The 23,761-nt window shown below is 38.4% G+C and overlaps 1 protein-coding gene across 1 annotated transcript in view; it reads left to right on the top strand.

Annotated features, from left to right (window-relative positions):
• The window catches only part of LOC124794900 (pre-mRNA-processing factor 6), a 75,758-nt gene extending 54,655 nt beyond the window's left edge, over positions 1 to 21,103 (top strand). Inside the window, exons 15-19 of the mRNA XM_047258600.1 lie at positions 641 to 818; positions 11,907 to 12,108; positions 12,478 to 12,616; positions 13,465 to 13,591; positions 19,973 to 21,103. Of these exons, the coding sequence (XP_047114556.1) occupies positions 641 to 818; positions 11,907 to 12,108; positions 12,478 to 12,616; positions 13,465 to 13,591; positions 19,973 to 20,125 (799 nt within the window). The 3' untranslated portion in view covers positions 20,126 to 21,103. The remainder of the gene's footprint in view (positions 1 to 640; positions 819 to 11,906; positions 12,109 to 12,477; positions 12,617 to 13,464; positions 13,592 to 19,972) is intronic.
• Positions 21,104 to 23,761: the final 2,658 nt, after the last annotated feature.

Genomic DNA, 23,761 nt, shown 5'->3' with positions numbered 1-23,761 from the left:
TATGTATCTCCTTTGATATTTTCATGGGTTTCGTTAACCAGTAATATGCAACTTCTGGGAAATTCTGTCAATAATCAGTGTGTTTATAAATTCTGTACATTTATCTCAGCCAGAACTCATGCTTTATTAGGACATTCAGTATGCATTAAACATTTTCAGCAATAATGTAAGCTTTTTCAGAAGTTCTAGCTAATACATGTGAGTGCATATTTGCATTTGGTTTTAAAGTACTTGAAACTAATAAAGCTTTTAAACATTTTTGCTTTAATGTGGATGTTGCTGCGCCTTCATTAGGAATGTTTGATTCCCTAAATTTATTTCTGTATTCTGTTGTGATTGCCATACTACATTTCTTGAACAATATTATGTATAAAACTTCCTGGCAGATTAAAACTGTGTGCCGGACCGAGACTCGAACTCGGGACCCGAGTTCGAGTCTCGGTCCGGCACACAGTTTTAATCTGCCAGGAAGTTTCATATCAGCGCACACTCCGCTGCAGAGTGAAAATCTCATTCTGGAGTATTATATATATGTTATTAAAAAAATATAAAAAAAATAAAAAAAATAAATGTTTAGAATTCTGTCATTCATTGATTATTTAAATTGTTTTTCTTTACACTAAAATTCTCAATCTTGTAGGGTAATGATGAAATCTGCAAAGCTTGAGTGGGCTTTGGACAATCTAGAGCAAGCACTTATGCTCTTGGAAGAAGCTATTAAAGTGTTTCCAGAATTTCCTAAACTCTGGCTGATGAAAGGTCAAATAGAAGAGCAGCAAGGGAAAGTTGATAAGGCGTGGGACACATATAACATGGGGGTGAGTGTAAACACAGTTTCGTCATCATCACCATTTGTTGCCAGTCATGTTGCTTCATCAGCTCAAATATGATTATTGAATGTCATCATAATTATTGCAGCAGTTGTTGAAAGTTCAATAATAGAGGTGTTTTATGTGTACTATGTATTTGTGTTTGAACAATAGATGCCCTATAATTCTAAATCTTAACAGAAAGCTTTATTGTCATAATATGTTACAGAAGTGATTCCACAACTATTTCTTGTCATCTAATATGTGTTGCTATGGAACTATAGCAACATTACATTGTGGTTAGATTTGTGACTATCTCCTTTATTTTCAAATCATTTAGAAGAAATTTTATCTTAAATGTGGTCAAATGTGGCAATATATATGTTTCAAATCTCACTTTTTTTTATCTGTTGCATTTGGCTCACGTACCATGCATCAAACAGAAGACGTAATATAAAAGTAAGGATATACAGTACAAAGTTCAGGCACAAGAAAATAGGTTCAATAATATTTGCAGGCAACAACCAGTTAAAAAGTCCATGACTATTATGTACCTTATTGCAGTTTCTAATAAGAAGATAATGAAGGTACTAGTGGGAAATAAATGTTTTAGTTTGTCAGTGTCTTGCACATAGTGACTTGCTGATTTGAGAGCATTTGTAGCATCTGCAGTTTTGTTACAACAACCAAAAACACCGGAAGTAGAACAGCAGTGACAGAGCACGAGAGTTACAGATGCACGTGAACATTGACTAAGGAAAAGAGCAGTCCAGGCTGAACCTGATAACAGGCAAAGTTTGTTACAGGAAAATCATAGAATACTTCTAGTTGTCAAGTAGAAACTTCACTGAGCATGACTGAAGCAAGAGAGAGTAGGCTGCACTGTTGATGTGCACTGGCTCCATGCGGCCCACAATAGTGCTGGCAACAAGCGAAGTACATGCCTTTGTTTCAGTCTCTTGCCAGCTACATCACATACATACTCCACAGTTGTGGTGACGTCTTAAGTCTGCGCACCACCACGTGCTTCCCCTTCTCTGTTGAGCTGACATCGCTGGAAGGAGGTAGAAGATGTACCAGGTGGGTGGGTCTGCTGCTGAAGATGAACTGGCATAGCTCAGGAGACCACAGGGTTCACTCAGACGACTGCATGGCAGTGGCAGCCATTGTATGCCACGATGATCACCTCCATCAGCTTGTCGGTGTCCAAAGGGTTGTCATCATCGTGAGCCTGTGCAGTCTGCGGCCCAGCAGGGCATATGATTGGAAGTCTATTGGAAGTGACTTGGAGACACGATAACAACACTGCACTCACTGGTGATGAGAAAAATGTACCATTGGCGTTGAGAGGTAGTCATCACGATGACAAGGGAAGGGCCACCGGATGCGTCTGTGAGAGGGCAGCTTCCAGGCAGCTGCTGTCAAACACCGACTGAGATCTCAGTGCTGCCAGCAACTGCAACTCAATGTCACCAGCTCCTGACAGTGCCTCAAGCAGCAGTGCTCCCGTGGCGCCTGGCCCCTGGAGTGGAGGGTGCTTGCAGGCGAACTCCCTGCAGGGGTCTTCTTGTGACTGTGGTGGCGGCTGGTAGGTAGGTGCCCTAACCAGGTTGCAGCTGATTCTTGGTGGGACAGTGATACCGTACCAGTGCCGTGGTGAATATGCACTAACTGTACATCACTCGTGTTGTCACCAGCACTCATCAGGCTGCCAACCAAAAGTATGCTGCCAGATAGGGGCACTCAGGGCATACCGTGAAGGGCATGAGCACACCTGTCTGGCAACAGCACCAGGCAGAACAGGTTCACCAGAGTCAAGAGCTGCAGGCTGTGAAGGATATCTTCCAGTCTTCAGGGATTCAGTGGTGTGTTCATGTAGGTGCTGAGAAACAAAGCAATCTTGAGTCTTATGATGAGTCTGCCGAGCACTTTTTTAACACTGTTTTAAAGATGCACACCATACGCTTTGCCTCTCCATTTGATTGTGGGTGAAATGATGCAGATGTAAAGTGGATAACACCATTGCCGAAGTGAAGTGGATGATGCCATTGCAGGTGTAGAAATTGTGAAACAATGCTGATGTGAACTGTGGCCATTATCAGAGACAATCATCAGGGACAGTCCTGCAGTCATGAAAAACTGAGTGGGAGCTCAGATAGTCTCCTCTGTTCTGATAGGGCACATGCACAGGACATACAGATAGTTGGACAGCTTGTCGAGCATCACTACCCACATAGAATTGCAGAAGGATCCTGCAAAGTCAATGTGGATGCTGTCCAGTGGCTCACTCAACATGGGACAGGAAGCAAAAGCTCTTGGTGATGCCGCCTACTGCTTGGTGCACTGTTTGCAATCATGGACGATCTACTCAATTGCCAAATTGATTCGAGGCCAGTAGACAAAACACTGCACTAGGACTATCGTGTGGGTCATACGCCAATGGGCACAGGGTTTGGGAGCCAGGATGTGAGCCTGTAGTATTGGAAGGATGATGATGCAGGGTTATCTGAGTCATTGCTAAGGAGTAGAGCGCCATTGACTGCCCTAACAAGGGAGGAAATAGGGGGAGCAGACCGAACACCTTGGTGGGCAGCCACTTGAGCCAACCATTTTAAACAGAATCCACTACCTGTCAGAGCATGGGATCTTTCCGGGTGGCCTGTGTTACGTGATGGACTTTCACTGGAAGAGTATCCACCATGTGCTGCCAATGAGCATTAATTTGGAAGTAGAAAACTTTGGCTTTTGCGAACGACAGGTCGGGTCACATTGGCAGGTGAGACAATGCGTCTGCATTAGCATGGTGTACCATGGATTTGTGATGAATTTCATAGTGATACACACACAAAAACGAAGCCTAATGCTGGAGTCATTCTGCGGTCTTGTCGGCAAATTGCGAGTGGGGACTGAAGAGTGCCACAAGTGACTTACGGTCAGTGATGACATGGAACTTGTCGTAGAACAAAACGTGGAACTTTCCAACTCTGTACGTTATGGCTAAAGATTCCTTTCTAACTGTGAGTTATTGCACTGAATAGCTGTCAACATCTTCGAGGCATATGCAATAGGCTGTTCAGAGCTGTCAGCATTTCTGTGAGCCAGTACTGCCCCATTGCTGCATTGCTGCAAGGACAAGCTGTTTACCCAGTGTGAAGGGACCAAGGCACCACAACGACTTTAGCAGCAACTTAATATGGGTGGCCCATCTGTCGCAGTCCCCCAAACAAATGAAAGAATATCCTTTTTTATGCAATGTGATCAATGGATGAATGATATCCACCACAATCCTGACAAATTTTGAATAATAACTGACTTAACCCAGGAATGACTGTAGTTCCTTCAGATTCTGCAGCTTACGTAGATTGTCAGTGGCCGCAACATGATGCTTCATATGTTTGATGCTGTCCTTTGAAAGAAGGTGGCCCAAATTATTGATTTTGGCCTGAGAAAACTTCCATTTCAGCAGGTTGCACTTAAAGCCCACCTCTTGCAATTTAGTGAACAGAATCCAGACATTAGTGATATGTTTCTGCCATGAGGAACTCGTGAAATTAATGTCTTCAAGATAGCTTGTACAGTATGGAACACCTTGCATTAACTCTTTGGTAAGGTAAATTGTTGGAACTCACAGTGCCAAATGGTAGGCATGTATTACAGTAAAACCCAAAGGGAGTGTTGATTACCATAATTTATTAAGAACCAGAATCGAGCTGAAGCTGGACATATACCTGTGCCAAATCAGTTTTCGAAAAACACTCACTGCCCTCCAGTGTCACGAATATTTCTTCAGGGTGAAGAATAGGATAGCAGTCCACTATTCATTCAACGTTAATGATGGATTTAAAAAACCCGCACAAGTGAAGTGCCCCTGCAGGGTTATGGATAAAGACTTGAGTTGTAGCCCACTGACTGGAAGGCATGAGATTGATGAAGCCCAGGCCTTGCATCTTGTCCAGTTCTTTCTTGATAGTCAGCTGTAGAGCAAATGGAATAGGCTGAGCATAACAAAATTTGAGAACTGCCTTCAGTTTAAGGGCAATGTGGGCATCACAGTCTTTTGCAGCACCCAGTCCTGGAAGCAGCAGAAACCTGAACTCACAGAAGAGATCATCCAACATCTGGAATGGGATGGAGTTGGAAATGAGAGGCACAGCATCCTGAATTTGAAACTCAAAGCGAATGTGTTGAGATGAAAAGTAGTTTCAGACTTCACACAGTCAACAGCCAAAAATGTGACCACCCCTTAACATGCCAATACTCAGCGTTAGTTATGAACTGGCCTTGAACAAGAATCAGCTGATCACTAGAATTGACCAAGTGCTAATTGGTGGAGAATAGAGACAGGTGATCCAAGTGATGATATGTTACAAGAAAGGCACAGAGGCCCTCATATCAACATATAAACGGAATTGTTTTTGTTGAATTTGCAGCATAATATAAATATTGCTGGGAACACTGAGCTCCTGGCTGTGCACTGGTATGACACTCTGAATCTCCATAAACTCCATGTCTGCACCCAAGGATTGGCTGTGCAGGCAGCTTCAACAAACAGCTGTTACATGGCCATGTTTATGGCAAGCTGCACACCATACACACCTGTGTGGGCAGCAACTGCAGGCATGTGTTCAGAAACAATCACGACACGAGGGGAAAAGCCACAATCCGATGGTGAATTTTGCAAGCCAGATAAAAATGATGAGGGTGTTGCTTAATGACACCTGCACTGAGGTAGTGGTTGTACTACTGCTATGTCCATAATATCCTCAAACTGTTCAGTCACAGCCTGTGACACTTCAAATGCCTGAGCAACAGCCAGGATCTTCTCGACTGTGGGATCTTGTAAATGCAACACCTCCTGACACACCTCTGTCTGGAGCAGAACAGGTGATATCAAAGTTAGCAAAGGACTGTTTACAATGAGCACAAATGAATTTGCATTAATGATCTAAACCCTGGAGTCGGTTACCCACAGATGATAGGACTGTCCAGTTTCTTTTGTTGCTGATGAAAGTTCAGGCAGGATGCCGCAATGTGGGTTTCAGAGTGTATATGCCCCAGGGCAACCGGGAAAATCTGTGAAAAACCTGGTTATTTTTTCATCTGGGAGAAATCCGGGAAAATGCTGGAATTTTTTGAATTCCGGGAATTTCTCATTGTTTTAGCTTTCAGTTAAAGTTTTGTAATTTTGACTGGTAAGAACTGATACTTTAATAAAGAATTTTACTTAGCCCACTATTGCAGAATAACACTGCAGTAATAAAACATAAATGAGAGAATAACATCAAAATAAAACTACAGTTGCAAAGAAAGTGAGCCATTTACAACAACTAAACACGGTGCACCCACAAGTGTCCACTGACAGCAAAACATGCCAAATACTTGGCAATACTTTGTAACAACAAACTGCTTTCAGTGAACATAAAATCACAATTGTTTATGTTTCTAACAAGTTGGAGAAAATATTGTGAATGGTGGTTTGAGAAGCGTTACTTTTTAAGTAAATTTCCTTTTACGCACGTTGAATTATGGTACATGTGGGAGAGTGTGACTAACTTCTTAAATCACAGAGCATTAGACTCTCATTCAAAACTTAACACTGAGGACCAGACATGTAGAAAAATTACAGGCTCAAAAGACCAGCCATTTACGCCAATACTTAAAATTTTACTGGCACATTTGCGTTTGATATATCTTAAAGAGTAACACACGCTAAAAAAGACCAATCTTCAAGATTAGTTTTTCGTATTTTTTTTTAGTTCTTTCATAGATTACAGATTATCCAATAACGATGGCAAAAAGTATAATTATCATTAAAAAAAAAAAATGTGCGAGGTGAGCCCTCGAGCAATTTCACATTTAGTTAGCTTTTCAATGGGAAAGTTGAAGTGCTTGGTGGAACATTTATTCAGCCAGGTAACCCACAAATTGTTCGGTGCACAGCAGTGAAATTTATAATCGTCCTAGCCAGAGATATTTAGGTGTTCCAGTTTAAGGCATGCTCCTAGGATCCTGAGTAACCACACCCTCAGAAAAAAATAGCAAAAAATTTTATATGACATATATTATATGTGAAAGCTTAGTATTTCTTGTAGCTATATTGTATCCATATTAATTTAAACCATTAACTTTTCTTGTTTGTGTATTCATGCTGTTTAACAGTGTTGTTGCTGTTGGCTCACTACACTACATGTCCTATGCTCTGCTGGCTGAGAAAAGTGCATCGCAATCTAGATTTCAGTGCTTTGGAAGTTATCGTGTTGTATTTTGTGGAATTTGTGCTTATACTTTCATAATACAAAAATATTTAGTGTAAATTTTGCTGCACATCAAATGTCTTTAGAAAACTTGATGTTTTTTGTGGTTTTGGTTCCTAAAGTGCCGGGAAGTTTTATGCTGGTGTATAAAACCTTCACTCTTCAAAGTATTGGTATATTTTACAGCTCCAAGGGAATGCACATTGTCATTTAACATGGAAAAAATTTACTTTCACCTGGGAAAAAAAGAATTTTCAACAGGGAAAAAGTGTATTTTCGCCTCAGAAAAACAGTATTTTTGACTGGAAATCTAGGAAAAATCAAGGGATTTTTTTTTTTTTTTTTTTTTTTGTGTGTGTGTGTGTGTGTGTGTGTGTGTGTGTGTGTGTGTGTGTGTGTGTGTGCACCCTGTGGGGTTTCCTTACAACAATAAGCTCTGAGGAACTTACACATTTGAGAAAATGACAATGCTGCAGGATCTATTAATGGATCAAGTTTCCAGAGGAAACGAAATATTTTGGGCTCGATCCAAGCAAGAAAAAGGATTTATGCAGAGTCGGGTCCACTACCTGAAATCCTGCAAAATGTTGCTGCAAATGCTGCATGTACAAGTCACACTCTCCCTTTGCCTCTTGGAATGGTGGTGAAAAAACTGGGGCCGCAGATGATTGTTCCAAGGGTGGTTGTGGAATGTCCGTGACATACTGCAAAGCTGTAACCAGCTGACTAAGCAAGTCTAACTGCTGTTGTTGTTGCCCAAGCTGCTGCTGTTGTTATTGTTGTAACAGCGGAACCAACACTCCATTGTGCTCACAGATCACGCAGATATGAAATAACGTCATTGCCAAAAACTGTAGTATCAACAATTTTGTTACAACAAGCAAAAGCACAAGAAATACATCAGTGATGGAGCACCGGAGTTACACATGCACACGAAATTTGACTAAGGAAAACAACAATCCAAGCCGAGGCCAATAACAGGCAAAGTTCATTATAGCAGATTCACAGAACAATCCTAGTGATCAAGTAGAACCTTCACTGAGCATGACGGATGGAAGAAGAGGGCCACACTGTTAACATGCGGCTAGCGACAGCACTGGCAAGAAGTGAAATGCCTGCTTGCATTGTGGTCTGTTGCCAGCAGTGCTGAATAACAACTCTGCAGTTGTGGTGGTGACATAAGAAGGTGTGCCCCCACAGCATTCATGCAAAAATAACATATAGTTTAAATCACACTCTGATGTTGAGTCATGTAAAAAAAGTTGGATGTGTGATGCCTGTTTTGTACACATGACAGGAAATTTCCATTATGGGAGCACATCCTTATGTTGGGCACTAGGTCCTGTCTGCCTCATGTTGAATCCATAAACCACAATCTTGTACAGGAGCAGGTTAAAGATTATAGTACCAATGACCTCTGGGGTTTAAGTTCAGGAAGATTGCCTGTAGCATTGAAATCAGGAATATGCTACTGCTGGTTGTGTTGTGTGCTTTGCAAAGAAGTCTACATACTCATAATGTTGGATGCCTTGGAGTTCTGGTTTCCAGAGAAATATCACTGAAGTCCTATGTTGCTGTAGCATGCAACCTTTTTCTTTGTGTTCATAAGACGTACATTGGTGTACCTGTACATTGCTAGGTTGTCGAGAGCCAGTATTAGAGTTAATAAGTCAGACATGATTAGGATCTTGGTGCACTTCAGGTGACCTGAATGAGTGTTCTTGTGTGACAGCCACTGTCTCCACAGTGAACACTGACATGGTCCAAGGGAAGGTCGACAACTATTCGACTTAGAAGCCAGGACAAAAGAAGGTGTTTCTCCAGATGGCCAATCACTTATTTTTGAACCAATAAAAATATTTTAATAGCATTCTGCCACTGCCTTGCATGTTTGTCATGAATATGCTGTTAATGTTTGACATTTAATTTTTGGGGAACCAATGGATGTTTCACAAAGTGAATAGCTGATAAAAAGGAATTTCCAAGTTCTGGCTCTTCAGGTGAACTGGGTAGCCAGGAAGCTTTCCTATTAAGCAGCAGTTACTATTTAGCAGTGTGCTTTTTGTTTCAATGGATAAATGATAATTGAAGCTCCAGTAAGTCAGCTAATTTCTGAACAATTAGAGATCTTGAATTTGAATTCTTCACAACATAAGTTCATCACCAGGATCCGACAGTGACTGTGGAGGGTCTTGTCCATTACTTTGAAGACAGAGCAGTGATCAGTGTTTTATATTTCAGATGCACCATCCTGAGGTAAAATATGTTGAGACCTTTGGAGCAGAGGAAAACAAATATTTTGGACAGAAATATGAGATTATGTAATGACTTGCAATTTAAAGAATATACTTACTGCTTACTGCAGTACTACTACAGTGGCATTCACCTGAATATGGCCAGAAGACTCTGCGCCAAAATATCGTGGCAGGAAGTTACTGATATCCGGCAGTTCTCCCGTGTTTTTATGGAACAATCAGTACGCTGTGAAAGCTTTAAACATCACATACTTACTGCAGCTGCATGTGGCATTTTGCCAAGTTGTATAAAGAATGAAATAAAATAATATCTGAGAAACCTAAGATTAGAGGGGAGAACAATCCTAAATTAGCTGTTCCTGTATGCATAGGGAAGTTGTGGAACCATTGTGAGAGTGGTCTGCATAGTGTAGGGCATATTAGAGTTAAGTAGAGTGGAGACCTTTTGTTGTAAGAGATGATCATGTAGCCAGAGGTGATGTAAGAACATGAGTATATGACACTGTTTACTTGCAGGATAATGTTCATAATGCAAATTTTAATGTGCATGTATAGATTCCACATTGCTTCTGTTTCTTCTTAAATTAAGATAACTAATTTTAATAAAATGTAATGTTTTTCCGTGTACTTGCTATCATAACATGGATTGGCCATATTTAATGTTCATGGATTTTCTGAAATGTATCACATTTTTTACCTTGTTTTTCCTGTGTTTGGTACTCTGATTCTATTTTCAACATATGGCATGATTGGTTTCCATGGCCCATTCATATTGATATATTTTGTACCTGGTGCCTCTCTTTAATTTTACTATTTTTGCTCAATTATTTCTCATTACACAAATTTAGCAATTGAATAACATGTAAGAATTTCCTTTGTTACATTACTATCATGCATGATATAGCTTTGAAAGTAAGCATTACTGTAGATTAGAACATGTATGTACATAAAAAGAATATGTTATTCTATGATCACATCATAGTATTTTCCTTTGCAGAGAGATAGGGTTCACGTGGTGCTTGCTAAATTTGATTTCTTTTTTTGAACACAGATGTTTTAGTTAATGCTTGCCAGGTTTTACAATGTAATGGATAAAAGAATTTTGAAACTGGAGACTGAGTTGTCTCTCATACAGTTTTATTAGTAACAGAAGGACTTACTCTCATTTGATTTGTAATGAATCATTCCATATATTGAAGGTATTTTTTGTTGTTTTAATATTTTCTTTTAATTTCCTCTAATATGAAATAAACTGTATGTGCTATGTATTTTATACGAAAGATTCATATATGTTATGAATATAATAGAGGGAAACATTCCACGTGGGAAAAATATATCTAAAAACAAAGATGATGTGATTTACCAAACGAAAGCACTGGCAGGTCGATAGACACACAAACATACACACAAAATTCAAGCTTTTGCAACCAATGGTTGCTTCATCAGGAAAGAGGGAAGGAGAGGGAAAGACGAAAGGATGTGGGTTTTAAGAGAGAGGGTAAGGAGTCATTCCAATCCCGGGAGCGGAAAGACTTACCTTAGGGGTAAGGTAAGTCTAAGGTAAGTCTTTCCGCTCCCGGGATTGGAATGACTCCTTACCCTCTCCCTTAAAACCCACATCCTTTCGTCTTTCCCTCTCCTTCCCTCTTTCCTGATGAAGCAACCGTTGGTTGCGAAAGCTTGAATTTTGTGTGTATGTTTGTGTTTGTTTGTGTGTCTATCGACCTGCCAGCGCTTTCGTTTGGTAAGTCACATCATCTTTGTTTTTAGATATGTCTTTGACTGCTTCATAATCATCCAGAAAGTGCAAAAAAAAATTGTTTATTTTTTGTTTATCTGTTTTGTTATATAATGGAAGGAAACATTCCACGTGGGAAGGTGTACACGATCAAAGGCAGAGCCACGTGTGAAAGCACCCACGTGATTTACCAACTGACCTGTCTACACTGTGACGCATTCTATGTGGGAATGACCAGCAACAAACTGTCCATTCGCATGAATGGACACAGGCAGACAGTGTTTGTTGGTAATGAGGATCACCCTGTGGCTAAACATGCCTTGGTGCACGGCCAGCACATCTTGGCACAGTGTTACACCGTCCGGGTTATCTGGATACTTCCCACCAACACCGACCTATCCGAACTCCGGAGATGGGAACTTGCCCTTCAGTATATCCTCTCTTCTCGTCATCCGCCAGGCCTCAATCTCCGCTAATTTCAAGTTGCCGCCAGTCATACCTCACCTGTCTTTCAACAACTTCTTTGCCTCTACACTTCTGCCTCGACTGACATCTCTGCCCAAACTCTTTGTCTTTAAATATGTCTGCTTGTGTCTGTATGTGTGGATGGATATGTGCGTGTGTGCGAGTGTATACCTGTCCTTTTTTCCCCCTAAGGTAAGTCTTTCCGCTCCCGGGATTGGAATCACTCCTTACCCTCTCCTTTAAAACCCACTTCCTTTCGTCTTCCCCTCTCCTTCCCTCTTTCCTGATGAGGCAACAATTTGTTGCGAAAGCTTGAATTTTGTGTGTATGTTTGTGTTTGTTTGTGTGTCTATCGACCTGCCAGCGTTTTTGTTTTGTTATATAGATTAAGAAGTGTCCTACTTCAATTCCATTATGGCGATTGTTGTCATCCTTGGAAGAACGTCGTGGTCTGTTAACAAAAGCACGTTCAGTACTGGAGAAAGGCCGATTGCGCAATCCAAAATGTGCTGAACTGTGGTTGGAGGCTATACGTGTTGAATTTCGTGGTGGATTACGAGACATAGCCAATACTCTAATGGCTAAAGGTATGTGTGGAATGTATGGCCAGTTGTGATGGCTGAAATTTTTACCTTGAAAGAAACTTTTGTTCTTCACCTAAAAGTTTTTGTCTATTTTTAAGGAATGTCATGTGTTTCACTGTTACAATATTGTTTGAATTTTGATATTAACTCTTTAATAGCATATTGCAAGAGCTGTTTAACAAGAGAACCCCAATTTATTACGAAACTGGTTTTGAGTAACACCATTATAAATTTAATGAGGAATATGAATTTTTAATGTGTAATTAGATTTGTGCAAAATAAGATACTCATCTGCAACACTGTTGATAATTCAAGCAGATAGACTTGTTCTATTTCCAGTAATAAAAACTTATTACTGAACAAATTTTACAGCACTGCAAGAATGCCCAACATCTGGCATTTTATGGGCAGAAGCTATTTTCCTTGAACAGAGACCTCAGAGAAAGACAAAAAGTGTGGATGCACTGAAGAGATGTGAGCATGACCCTCATGTACTCCTTGCTGTCTCTAAGTAAGTGTCTGTTATATACTTACTCTCTGATTACACACAGTGCAACTTTTGTCATCATAAAAACCCTTTGTTAAGGGAAGCAAACTGTTGGAGAGGCATAGAAATGTTTTATTTTGTCACACTTAAATCACTCTCTTCCACTGTTATATCTTCCATTATTATGATGATTTCAGGCTGATGATTGATGATTATTTGTAAATAATAGAATCCCAATGAAAAAATCTTTCTGACGAGATTTGGATGCCAAATTCTTCTTTATACCCTATCCTGGTTCCATCTTCGTGTTCTCTTTCTTCTCTCACCTCTGTAAACAAAAGTAAAAGAAGCTTAAATATTGGTGATGATCGAAACAGCATTGCTTTTGGCATCACATAATGGTTATTGTAACAATAGTTATTAATTTTTTGATGTACTTGAAGCTTAAAGCATAATTATCTGTTAATTTTTTTTCAATATGCATTCTTTAGTGTGGCTTGATGGTCCATTTGATTTAATGGTAGGAGACTGTAGTTCAGACTGGAAGTTTCCATGTAAAGCTCTTTTGGAAGAGTGCTGTTTTCTTTTTTCTTTATTTCGACTAACTCTGGTTTCAAACCATAACATAAATCATTTTAAAGAAGTGACTTGTCATTACAGCAGAAGCTTTTAAGTCTTCATGTGATTCAGTAGTTTCGTAGATAATTGTTATGCACATCTGCTGCTGCACAACTCCACGTAACAATAATTGTAAATTAAGAATAATTGTCACTGAAATGTGATTGGTTACACATATTTTTAATTTTTTATATTTTCATGCACAAACTCTTCATTCATTAATCATTCTATTGTCATGTTTTTCTTTGAAAAAGGTTGTTTTGGTCAGAGAGGAAACTTCAGAAATGTCGTGAGTGGTTCAACAGGACTGTGAAGATTGACTCAGATCTCGGTGATGCGTGGGCATATTTCTACAAGTTTGAATTACTCAATGGAACAGAGGCAAGTATCAGTCACAATATAACTAATCTGCACCTGTACTTATTATTAAATACAGTGTTATCATATTTTACTACAAATACTTCAGTTACTTTTCTACATTCCTATGAATTTTAAGTTAATCTAATGTGAGTACTTACATGCAAATAATAAAGTAGAATTTACTTTGACCATTGTGGTTTCACAAGTCAGTTGAAAAATTACTTGCATGAACTATCACATTGGGCAACACTTGTTTTCAATCTTGGCAATCCAGAATACTTCCCATGGGGTCACTGGGTCGTAGTTTCGAGGTCCTATCCTTAAGACCATGTTTTGTCATCTTTTATGACATGTTTAGTAGTTTGACATCGTTGTTGAATACATTTAGCAACATCTGAGGTGCTCGCACTTGCAGCTATTTTTGTTTGAAACTAAACAATTTTTGAGCAAATTTTGCTGTCACACATTTCCTAACCAAAACATTGGAAAAAAAATTCATTGCATCAGCCAATTGATTTGTCAACACCATCTGTTAGTGATTTGGTGATCATCCATAATAACTTCTTCCTCTTTTTCCATGATTTGATTGGTTGATGATTTGCTAGTGTGTAGAGGGCATTTGTTATATTCAACATCTTCATGGCTTTCTTCGAAACATTAGTACCATTAATAAACCCTTGATTTACTAATAACAGACTAACCAGAAGCCATATTTAACATTTCTAAAACTTTGCTGCACTTTATTCCATTCTTATAACAAAATTTGATACATATTCTGTGGCCCATTTTTATACTAAATAAATAATTACCAAAATTACCAAAATGTGCACGACATTTTTGAGAACTGACAACAGACTAAACATCTGATATGGATAAAAGTGTACAAATACTTTTGAGGCATGGGTACCAACACAATATTGAAAATCATGCGAATCAGAATTATACAAACATGAATTTACAAAATTCTCAATACTTTGTAACATGCCTCATGCAGTCTTTTTAGTTAAGAAATTTTGTTCTGCTGTACTGTAAGGAATTACCAAGAGATAAAATTATAAGAAAAATACATGTATCTGTTAAAAAGAATAAGAATCCTGATAAAAGAAGCTTATTATATAACAAAAGTAGTCTGGAGGTCAAGAAATATTGGATTTTAGAATTTGAAAAAAAATGAAAAAAAGTTCAGAAAAACAGGCATATGACATTCATGTGTTACCATATGATAAGTGTAATGAATTGAACATTTCCTTAGTATATTTTATTAGTAAAGAGTGGCAACTTTTTAAAAAATGGACATGTATATTATTCTTCAGGTCTTAAAGATTTTGTTTGATTATCTTGACCATGGCCTGATGAATCAGTCACAGCTGATGAAATTATATTTAATAAATACAAAAATTTTGCTCTAAATCAAAGTACATCAGTATTAAATACCAGTTTTTTGTGAAAATGTTGGTCAGTATTGTTCAACCTTTGCTACTAAATTTGCTGCATACACTAAGAACTCATTTATAGTTATTGTGCAGTCATTTCTTTGTGGTGCTGCAGAAGAAAAACCTTGGTGCCCAAAATATTAATACAACTTAGTTTCTTAATTTCTTGACAGTCATCGCTACATCCAGAAATCACTTTTTATTTCTCTTTATTTGATTTGAGTCTCTCCTTGACAGAACCAACAAAATTCTTCCAAGAAGTTCTCACTATTCTAATAATCTTTACATTTAAGGCCCATGCCTCACTGCTATGGGCGAGAATTTCCAGCACACAATCCTGATTAATGTTCCACGTGAAGCACGTAAGGGACATACTTTTCAGTGTAGGTAATTTTTCCCTAAATGAATTCCAAGCAATTAAAGTTAGCTTTACTGCCCTCTGATCTGAGTTATTGCAGTTAAAATTTTTTTGTTATTCCACATAAATATGGACCTGAAAACGTGGCATCTATTTTTGACAAAATTCCAATACATTTTGGGCGAAATTACGAGGTGCATTCAAGTTCTAAGGCCTCTGATTTTTTTTCTCCGGACTGGAAAGAGATAGAAACATGCGCATTGTTTTAAAATGAGGCCACGTTCATTGTCAATACGTCCCAGAGATGGCAGCACCGTACGGCAGATGGAATTTTACCGCCAGCGGCCAGAATGAGAACTGTTTTAAATACTTAAAATGGCGATGTTTTCCTTACTTGAACAGCGCGCAATCATTCGTTTTCTGAATTTGCGTGGTGTGAAACCAATTGAAATTCATCAACAGTTGATGGAGACATGTGGTGATGGAGTTATGGATGTGTCGAAAGTGCGTTTGTGGGTGCGACAGTTTAATGAAGGCAGAACATCGTGTGACAACAAACGGAAACAACCTCGGGCTCGCACAAGCCGGTCTGATGACATGATCGAGAAAGTGGAGAGAATTGTTTTGGGAGATCGCCGAATGACTGTTGAACAGATCGCCTCCAGAGTTGGCATTTCTGTGGGTTCTGTGCACACAGTCCTGCATGACGACCTGAAAATGCGAAAAGTGTCTTCCAGATGGGTGCCACGAATGCTGACGGACAACCACATGGCTGCCCGTGTGGCATGTTGCCAAGCAATGTTGACGTGCAACGACAGCATGAATGGGACTTTCTTTTCATCGGTTGTGACAATGGATGAGATGTGGATGCCATTTTTCAATCCAGAAACAAAGCGCCAGTCAGCTCAATGGAAGCACACAGATTCACCGCCACCAAAAAAATTTCGGGTATTCGCCAGTGCTGAAAAAATGATGGTGTCCATGTTCTGGGACAACGAGGGCGTAATCCTTACCCATTGTGTTCCAAAGGGCACTATGGTAACAGGTGCATCCTACGAAAATGTTTTGAAGAACAAATTCCTTCCTGCACTGCAACAAAAACGTCTGGGCTGCGCGTGTGCTGTTTCACCAAGACAACGCACCTGCACATCGAGCTAACGTTACCCAAAGTTTCTTTGTGATAACAACTTTGAAGTGATTCCTCACGCTCCCTACTCACCTGACCTGGCTCCTAGTGACTTTAGGCTTTTTCCAACAATGAAAGACACTCTCCGTGGCCGCACATTCACCAGCCGTGCTGCTATTGCCTCAGCGATTTTCCAGTGGTCAAAACAGACTCCTAAAGAAGCCTTCGCCGCTGCCATGGAATCATGGCGTCAGCGTTGTGAAAAATGTGTACGTCTGCAGGGCGATTACATTGAGAAGTAACGCCAGTTTCATCTATTTCGGGTGAGTAGTTAATTAGAAAAAAAATCGGAGGCCTTAGAACTTGAATGCACCTCGTAGAATCTGTCTTGGACAAAATTAGCATCAATTTTTTATGAAATTAGTAGAGGAAGTTGATCACAAAAAATTTAAAAAGTTGTGATTGGGGATAAAAGAATAATAAAAGAGAATAAATACTTTTTATTCTCCATAATAAGAGCTTCTGAATGGAATGTGCAAAATCCTACACAGTTTATCTTTCCGAAATGATCTTTGCTCTCCATAATAAGAGCTTCTGAGTGGAATATTTCACAAAATCGTATACAGTTTTTTTCCATTTCCGAAATGATCTTTGCCCATTTTCTTCCTTTGACTCTGTTTAAGCTTTCAACAAGTGATTCTTTGTTTTGAAAATCAGCAGCATTTTCTCCTTGGCAAGATTGAAATATGTTCAACAATGTTGTTTTCTGGTTGCTCTACTACCAACATGATTAAGATGACATTCGGCAGCAATCATAAGCAATTGAAAACTTTGACCACCTGAAGGATGAGGACTCATGCGGTGGTACAAACACTCTCTCCCTCTCACAGGATTTGTAGTCTTTGACAATCATTTGTGCTTCTGTGAAAGCAGACCTAACACACTATCATAGGGAAGGCAAGCCCTCCTGGTATTTTGAGAGCTGTACTTGAAACCTGTGATGGACCAGTATTAGTCTCTTCACTCATTTCAAAATAAGAAAAGAAAACAATTAGCAATACACAACAGAAAGCAAAGCAGAGTACACAAAGTATTTGGTAAAATACAACAGTAATGGCACAATTGCTTGCTGCAATTGGCAGCATCATAAATAAAGTACACTACTGGCCATTAAAATTGCTACACCATTTTGTGAAATGAAATCTTGTGTTTTGTCCATCTGTTGTTGTTCATCCATAAAAACAGCTGTATTTCCTTTGTCTGTTTTAGATTTGATGATGTGTTCATTTTGGAGTATCTGTCTGAGGTTTTTGAGCGTTATTGATTCGTGTTTTTATTGTTTTTGTCGTTCTGGTTTTTCATGTGTCTTATAATGTTGTGTATTTCATTTTTTATCAGTTCTCATGTTAGCCTAGTGTTCATATTGCTATTTTCATTTTTCTCCTATTGTTTCAGAACAGTTTCTGACTATGTTATGAGGTTTTCTATGTATTCTTCATCTACTTTTATATTCTCATTGTATTTCAATCCTTGTTTTCAACATATAATTTTCATCAGTCTAGGGTAAAATTGATGTGTGTATTTTGATTGTTTATGGTTAATATTTGTGTTTTGTATTTGTTGTCTCATGAGGTTTGTTATCTTCTTCTTATGTTTTTTCCAATTTCTCTCATGACAGTGTCTACATTCCTTACTTATATCAGTTGACTCATCGAGCTGTAGTGAAAATACATGACCATCGCTTCGCTTTTTGTGGACATTGTACTAGATATCTGAAGACGTATCATTAGTTTTCCAGGAAATAGTATCAGAAGATGAATCATTTGACAGTGGAACCAAAGACATTTTCTTTTTAGCACCATCACATAACATCGATTTCACCATTTCTTAACATGCAGGAAAAATTACATTCTCTGCAGTAGTATGGGGTTGCATTTTCTTGCTACTATGTCAGCAATCTTATAACTGGCCACTTGTACTTTTTCAGAAATAACTGCTCTCCATACTATAGCTTTGGCTTGCTTTTATGCTGGTGAGATCAGTTGGCTAAATAATTCTTTTCATTCCCAGATAAGTCGCGACCATGGTTGCTATTTAACAGTCTTTTCAGTTTGCTAGGGATAATTGGTTAGTTTTTCTAAGAATGATGCATTCTGGTACCAGACAGTTTTCAAGTCCACTGAACGTAAATCCAAGTTTAAATAACTCTCTTGGTACTTACACACTGTTCCATTGGGTTTCACTGCTTTCACAAGACTTACATTTGAAATCTATCACTCTCACTTTTGTTATTGTTATTTGTTTCTGTCACTGACTCATCTAAAATTTTTTTCTTTTGCCAAAAATCAGCACATTAACTGGACAGTGCATGCATGTGTGTAACTAAAAATCCACCTCAAAGTATGCCTCAACAAGGATTGCGTTAGGACTGTGAGCGTACGAACAACTTGATTGGTGGAGACAAGCTGTGCACATGCTAGATGGAGGCTCTCGTATTGTTGCCGACTCATACATTGTCTCCCCGTTTACTATTGCCAACTCGTGTCAGTGTTCTGTGGGAACTTGCTACAGTGCTACAGCTGTGAACTAAAAAAGTTTAAGAACCAGTGCTGTAGACCCAGTTGAGTTCCTGGTAAAATATGTTAGTATGGGTTTACTATGCAGTTCAGCTTCAGTTTGACATTTTGTTTGTGAGTGTAGCAGCATTGGTTTGCCAATTGTATAATTTAAAGTATTTATTTAATCATTGTTTATAAAAATCAGTGTCACTCAAAACATGCAACAGCATGCAATACTGCATTGAACTCCTAACATTAAATCACACAATTTGATATATGCATTTATTATGTAGGTTCACTGTCCGCAATATTTGTAATTTTCCCAGTAATACTTGGGAGTAATATTTCACAGCTCTAAACCAACACTTTTGACAGTTTGACAATGTATCTGCCACTTGCTCACACGTCAGTTGCTTCCAGGATTTCCTATTCTTTTATCTGTGGCTGCCTTTTGTCCTTGGCACTCAGCACCTACCATACCTTAGCTGTTCCAACTCATTGCTGTGCCGAGGAAATCTACGGAATCACATCATTGCTGCATTACTCTCCCAGGCCATACTGAAAGCTAGCAGGACTTATAAACTCATGTTGTCCGTTACAAAGAGAAAACTGATATGAAAGGTGCACCTTTTTTATCTAATCTGTCTCCTGTCTTGTGAAGCAGAATAATTACAGCAGTTCCAGTTTTGGTGCCCACTGACTTAAGTATTTTGTTGTTTGTGTGTATTTTGTCTAGCTTTTGAACTCCATACTTATTATTTATATAATGTAGTGATGATACAATTTTTTATGTAGAACTTTTTGCAGTGGGCCAGTTATTGATGCAAGGGTAAAACATACCAAGTATTATTTTAGTGCCTTCTGGTCTTTTGTGACTCCATTGTACTGTATCATTTTTATATACATATTTATCTCATTTTTGTGTAGGAGCAACAAGAGGAGGTTAAGAAGAGATGTATTGCTGCAGAGCCTCATCACGGTGAAGCTTGGTGTAAGGTTTCAAAGGACATTCGTAATTGGCGGTTCAATACAGAACAAATCTTGCGTCTTGTTGCAAAGGATCTTCCCATTCCTGTGTAAATAACAGTAGTTCACTTAAGTGAGTGAGTAATGCTGTATAAAACATTGTAATATTTATGTGTGTCCTCATGTGACCTACATGTGTTAGTATATATTGTGAGTTGAAAGAAAACAAAGTTGTGTCTTTAGTGTTTTCTGTGGCTACACTTGCCCCTTTTTTTTGGCATGAATAATTGTGTGTGTGTGTGTGTGTGTGTGTGTGTGTGTGTGTGTTACATGGTGACCTCTCATTCAGGGCTATACACGTATTATTTCTGGCTGTAAATGAAGTGCTCAGAACATTAACATATTTCAAAAGTGATTACTAAACAATCACATAGCATATATAATGTTCATTTGGAGTAAACATAATGTTTTATTGTGTGTTGTAATGTGTTTAAGTTGTGTACATGCTTATGCGATCTCATTTGTATGAGAGCAGTATTTGTCTTTCTGTAAATTGCCATTAACCACACTCCTCAAAGATGTTCTTGAAAACATCATTCATCTTTTTGTAGCAAAATCCAACATATTAATTTCAATTTCAATGCCACACAGTCATTGTGGTGTATAATTTTATTTTTAAAAAATTGTGGTCACATTGAAGCACCTAAAGAATGTGATAGCAACAATTTATATTCATCTTAATTTTATATTGTGCTGTACTGTGGTGAACTGTATATATACTTTTTTTTTTTTTAATTTTATGGCAGGAGTTAACTTTTTTCAGTGCTTCTGTGGACTATCTCCTAGCCATCAAGAGTTATGTAAAGTGTACATAGTTTTATTACATCAATCACTGCAGATGTGGAACTGTAATGTATGTTCCAGTCAAGATGGATAATTAAATAACCAGTTTCACTGTTTATATACATTTGTTAACTTTTGTAACCTTATTGTACAAATAGTCCCAAGATGACCAAAGTTTGCTGATGCATCTAGGAAACTGTAATTTTCACCCTCAGATGAATCATAAATATTAAAAATATGACTCATAAAGAAGAATACTTACTTTTATGTCACTCATTCTTCAAATATCCATAAAAAATTAAATCATTTTTATGAAGCTATGAGCACATTCTGTCAATGTGTCATGTCGTCCCCTCTCCCCCCCCCCCCCCCCTCCCGCCTCCCCACCCTAAAAAAAGTGTGTAGAAATATACTATTTATCAATAGACTACACATTGGTAGAAATAAATTTCACAAAGTTGTACAAAATTATAATTAGAAGCAACTTAGATTTAAATTGAGATATTGTATTACTTTATACTGCTTATTGTAGGTAACAAAGTGCTACAAGAACCCAGTTGCATATATCTCCTGTTTATTGCCTCCTATAGTTACAGTGAGATGTGTTTCATTTGTGTGACTCATTGTAACAAACTGACATTCCCTCCAACATAAAACACAAACAATCTTCATTGTTTTGACATTAAAATGTGATATTACATGTCATAATATTACTACAAAAGAAAACACACTTTTTGCTTATGTTTCATAACTTTGTATTTTAAATGGCCCAGGTTCAGATTTCAGGTACATTTTGCAGTGTTATTATTGTTAAAGCTATTTTTTGTTAATTTCAGTCTTTCACCAAGAACTGACTGTTTAATCAAGTAAAATAATAAAATTACCCAAAAATGATAATAATAGAAAAGCCTTTCATGCAATTGCTTGGTCAGCATGTGTAGCTGCTGCTTCCTTGATAGTCAGATGTGCTCTGCTATTGCCAAGCATTTCGTTTCTTTACTCCTTGGAAGCAGACTTATTACACCAGCTTGCATTGTATCACTAAACATCCAAACTAGCACAATATGAGTAACATGATTTTACGGGTGGTCGCCCAGGCAGAGGCGTCATGGTGGAGGGCGAAGACGTGGGACAGGGAAAGGGATTTCTTCTGGATGGTGTGTGTGTGTGTGTGTGTGTGTGTGTGTGTGTGTGTGTGTGAGAGAGAGAGAGAGAGAGAGAGAGAGAGAGAGAGAGAGAGTAAGCTGGTGCTGGGATTCTCATTTGGGTGTTGTGTGCAGCATGTTCGACAATGAGGTGGTCAAGTTTACAGTTAACAGCATATTGACAGTGACCATTTATGTGAGTAGACAACTGGTTAGCTGTCATATATAAATAAAACTTTGTACAGAAACTGAATTGCAACTGGTATATGACAGAGATGCTTTCATCCGTGGTGATTCGACTGCTTTGGGAGATTGTGAGTGGTCATGTGTAACAGATTTTTTACTGAAATCGTTCACAGGTGACTGAACTGTAGTTTAGGATTGGGAATATAAAGGGCGTACGGATGGACCAAATTATTGTGTAATTTTAGTGGGTAATGAATGGGTAGAGACTCCAAAAATTCACATTTTTTAGTAAATGCAAAATAGATGCGGATTCTGCCTCAAAATGTGAAAAAGTGAAATTACTTAATAGACCTTATTTCATAGTGAATTGTATCCATATGAACTATTTTACCAGTCAGTTAAATAGCTTCAATTTCTGCATATAAGTATTGAAAATGTAACAAATTTTCAATTATTAGAATTGTACATCATCTGGTGAAGTTCAGTTTGAAAAGATAATGACATAAGGACCTGTTTACAAAATAAAAAGGATATGAAAGCAATGACATATCAATGCGCACAATGAGCTGGCGCCATGCCAGTTGTGGATCGTTGAATGGTCTATTTAAGGTACACACCATGTAATGCAATGTAGTAGTGCTCAGCCATTGGACCTAGCATTTTACAACAGAGAAATGCATACATTTGTTTGTTAGCCAAAGCTCAAAACATGGTATAATGCAAAAACTTTTAGCATGGTAAATTAGGTGGCGGATGTTTAGAACTGTGATCATATCGAATACCAATAGAGGTCAGATCTGAACTACGTTGTTGACAATACTGTGCTAACCTCAACAAGCAACTGCACGGTAGCCATCCCCATATGTTTAGTATTGTGTACTGCTCATGGTTTTCTTTTCTTATTTGTACAGATGTGGTGTATCACTGATTTTGATTACCAACCTTACAACACCAGAAGAGATTGACATCCCTATAACAATGTGTCAGTCCTGCTGTAGGCTGCTGCCCTGCTAAAGGGAAGCGGGCTTGTTTTCCTGCACCTCTCCTCTCCTGTCTGGCAATCAAAATTCTAGCTTGTTTACGCTCACAGTTATCTGCTGCTACAGCAAAAATGCCTGGACTCTGTGCTATAGTGACTGGAAAACGAAATGTGTAACTTTTTTCGACTGCGCCGAAATCCTTCTCCTAACGTAAAAATAGAATTACTGTATCTTTGGTTCTACATCTCTGCTAAATAGCTTGTCAGTTCAATTTGTACCATTGTCAAGCATGGGTTGTGCTGCAGTGAATGCCCACAGAAGGCCAAAATTAATAGCCTGCACATTTTGTAATCATCGAATTGGGCAGGAAAAGACAAGTTAAGTCCAGAAACACCAAAACTTGGTGACACATTCAGTTCACTGATGGGAAAACGCTCCTGCTTTTCAACAGAACATTCATTCTTGAAAGATGAAATAGTGCCAAACCAAGAAAACAAAGACCATTTTGGAACAAAAAGGTGTTGAAATTTTTGCAAAAGCAAACAATCTAGTCAAAAAGTTCCCAATCAGTGATTTTGTTAACAGTCAATTTGAAA

Source organism: Schistocerca piceifrons, chromosome 4 (genome assembly GCF_021461385.2).
Source record: "Schistocerca piceifrons isolate TAMUIC-IGC-003096 chromosome 4, iqSchPice1.1, whole genome shotgun sequence".
Taxonomy (NCBI): domain Eukaryota; kingdom Metazoa; phylum Arthropoda; class Insecta; order Orthoptera; family Acrididae; genus Schistocerca; species Schistocerca piceifrons.
Note: the sequence above shows the minus strand (reverse complement) of the source record. Positions and strands in the feature narration are given on the sequence as shown.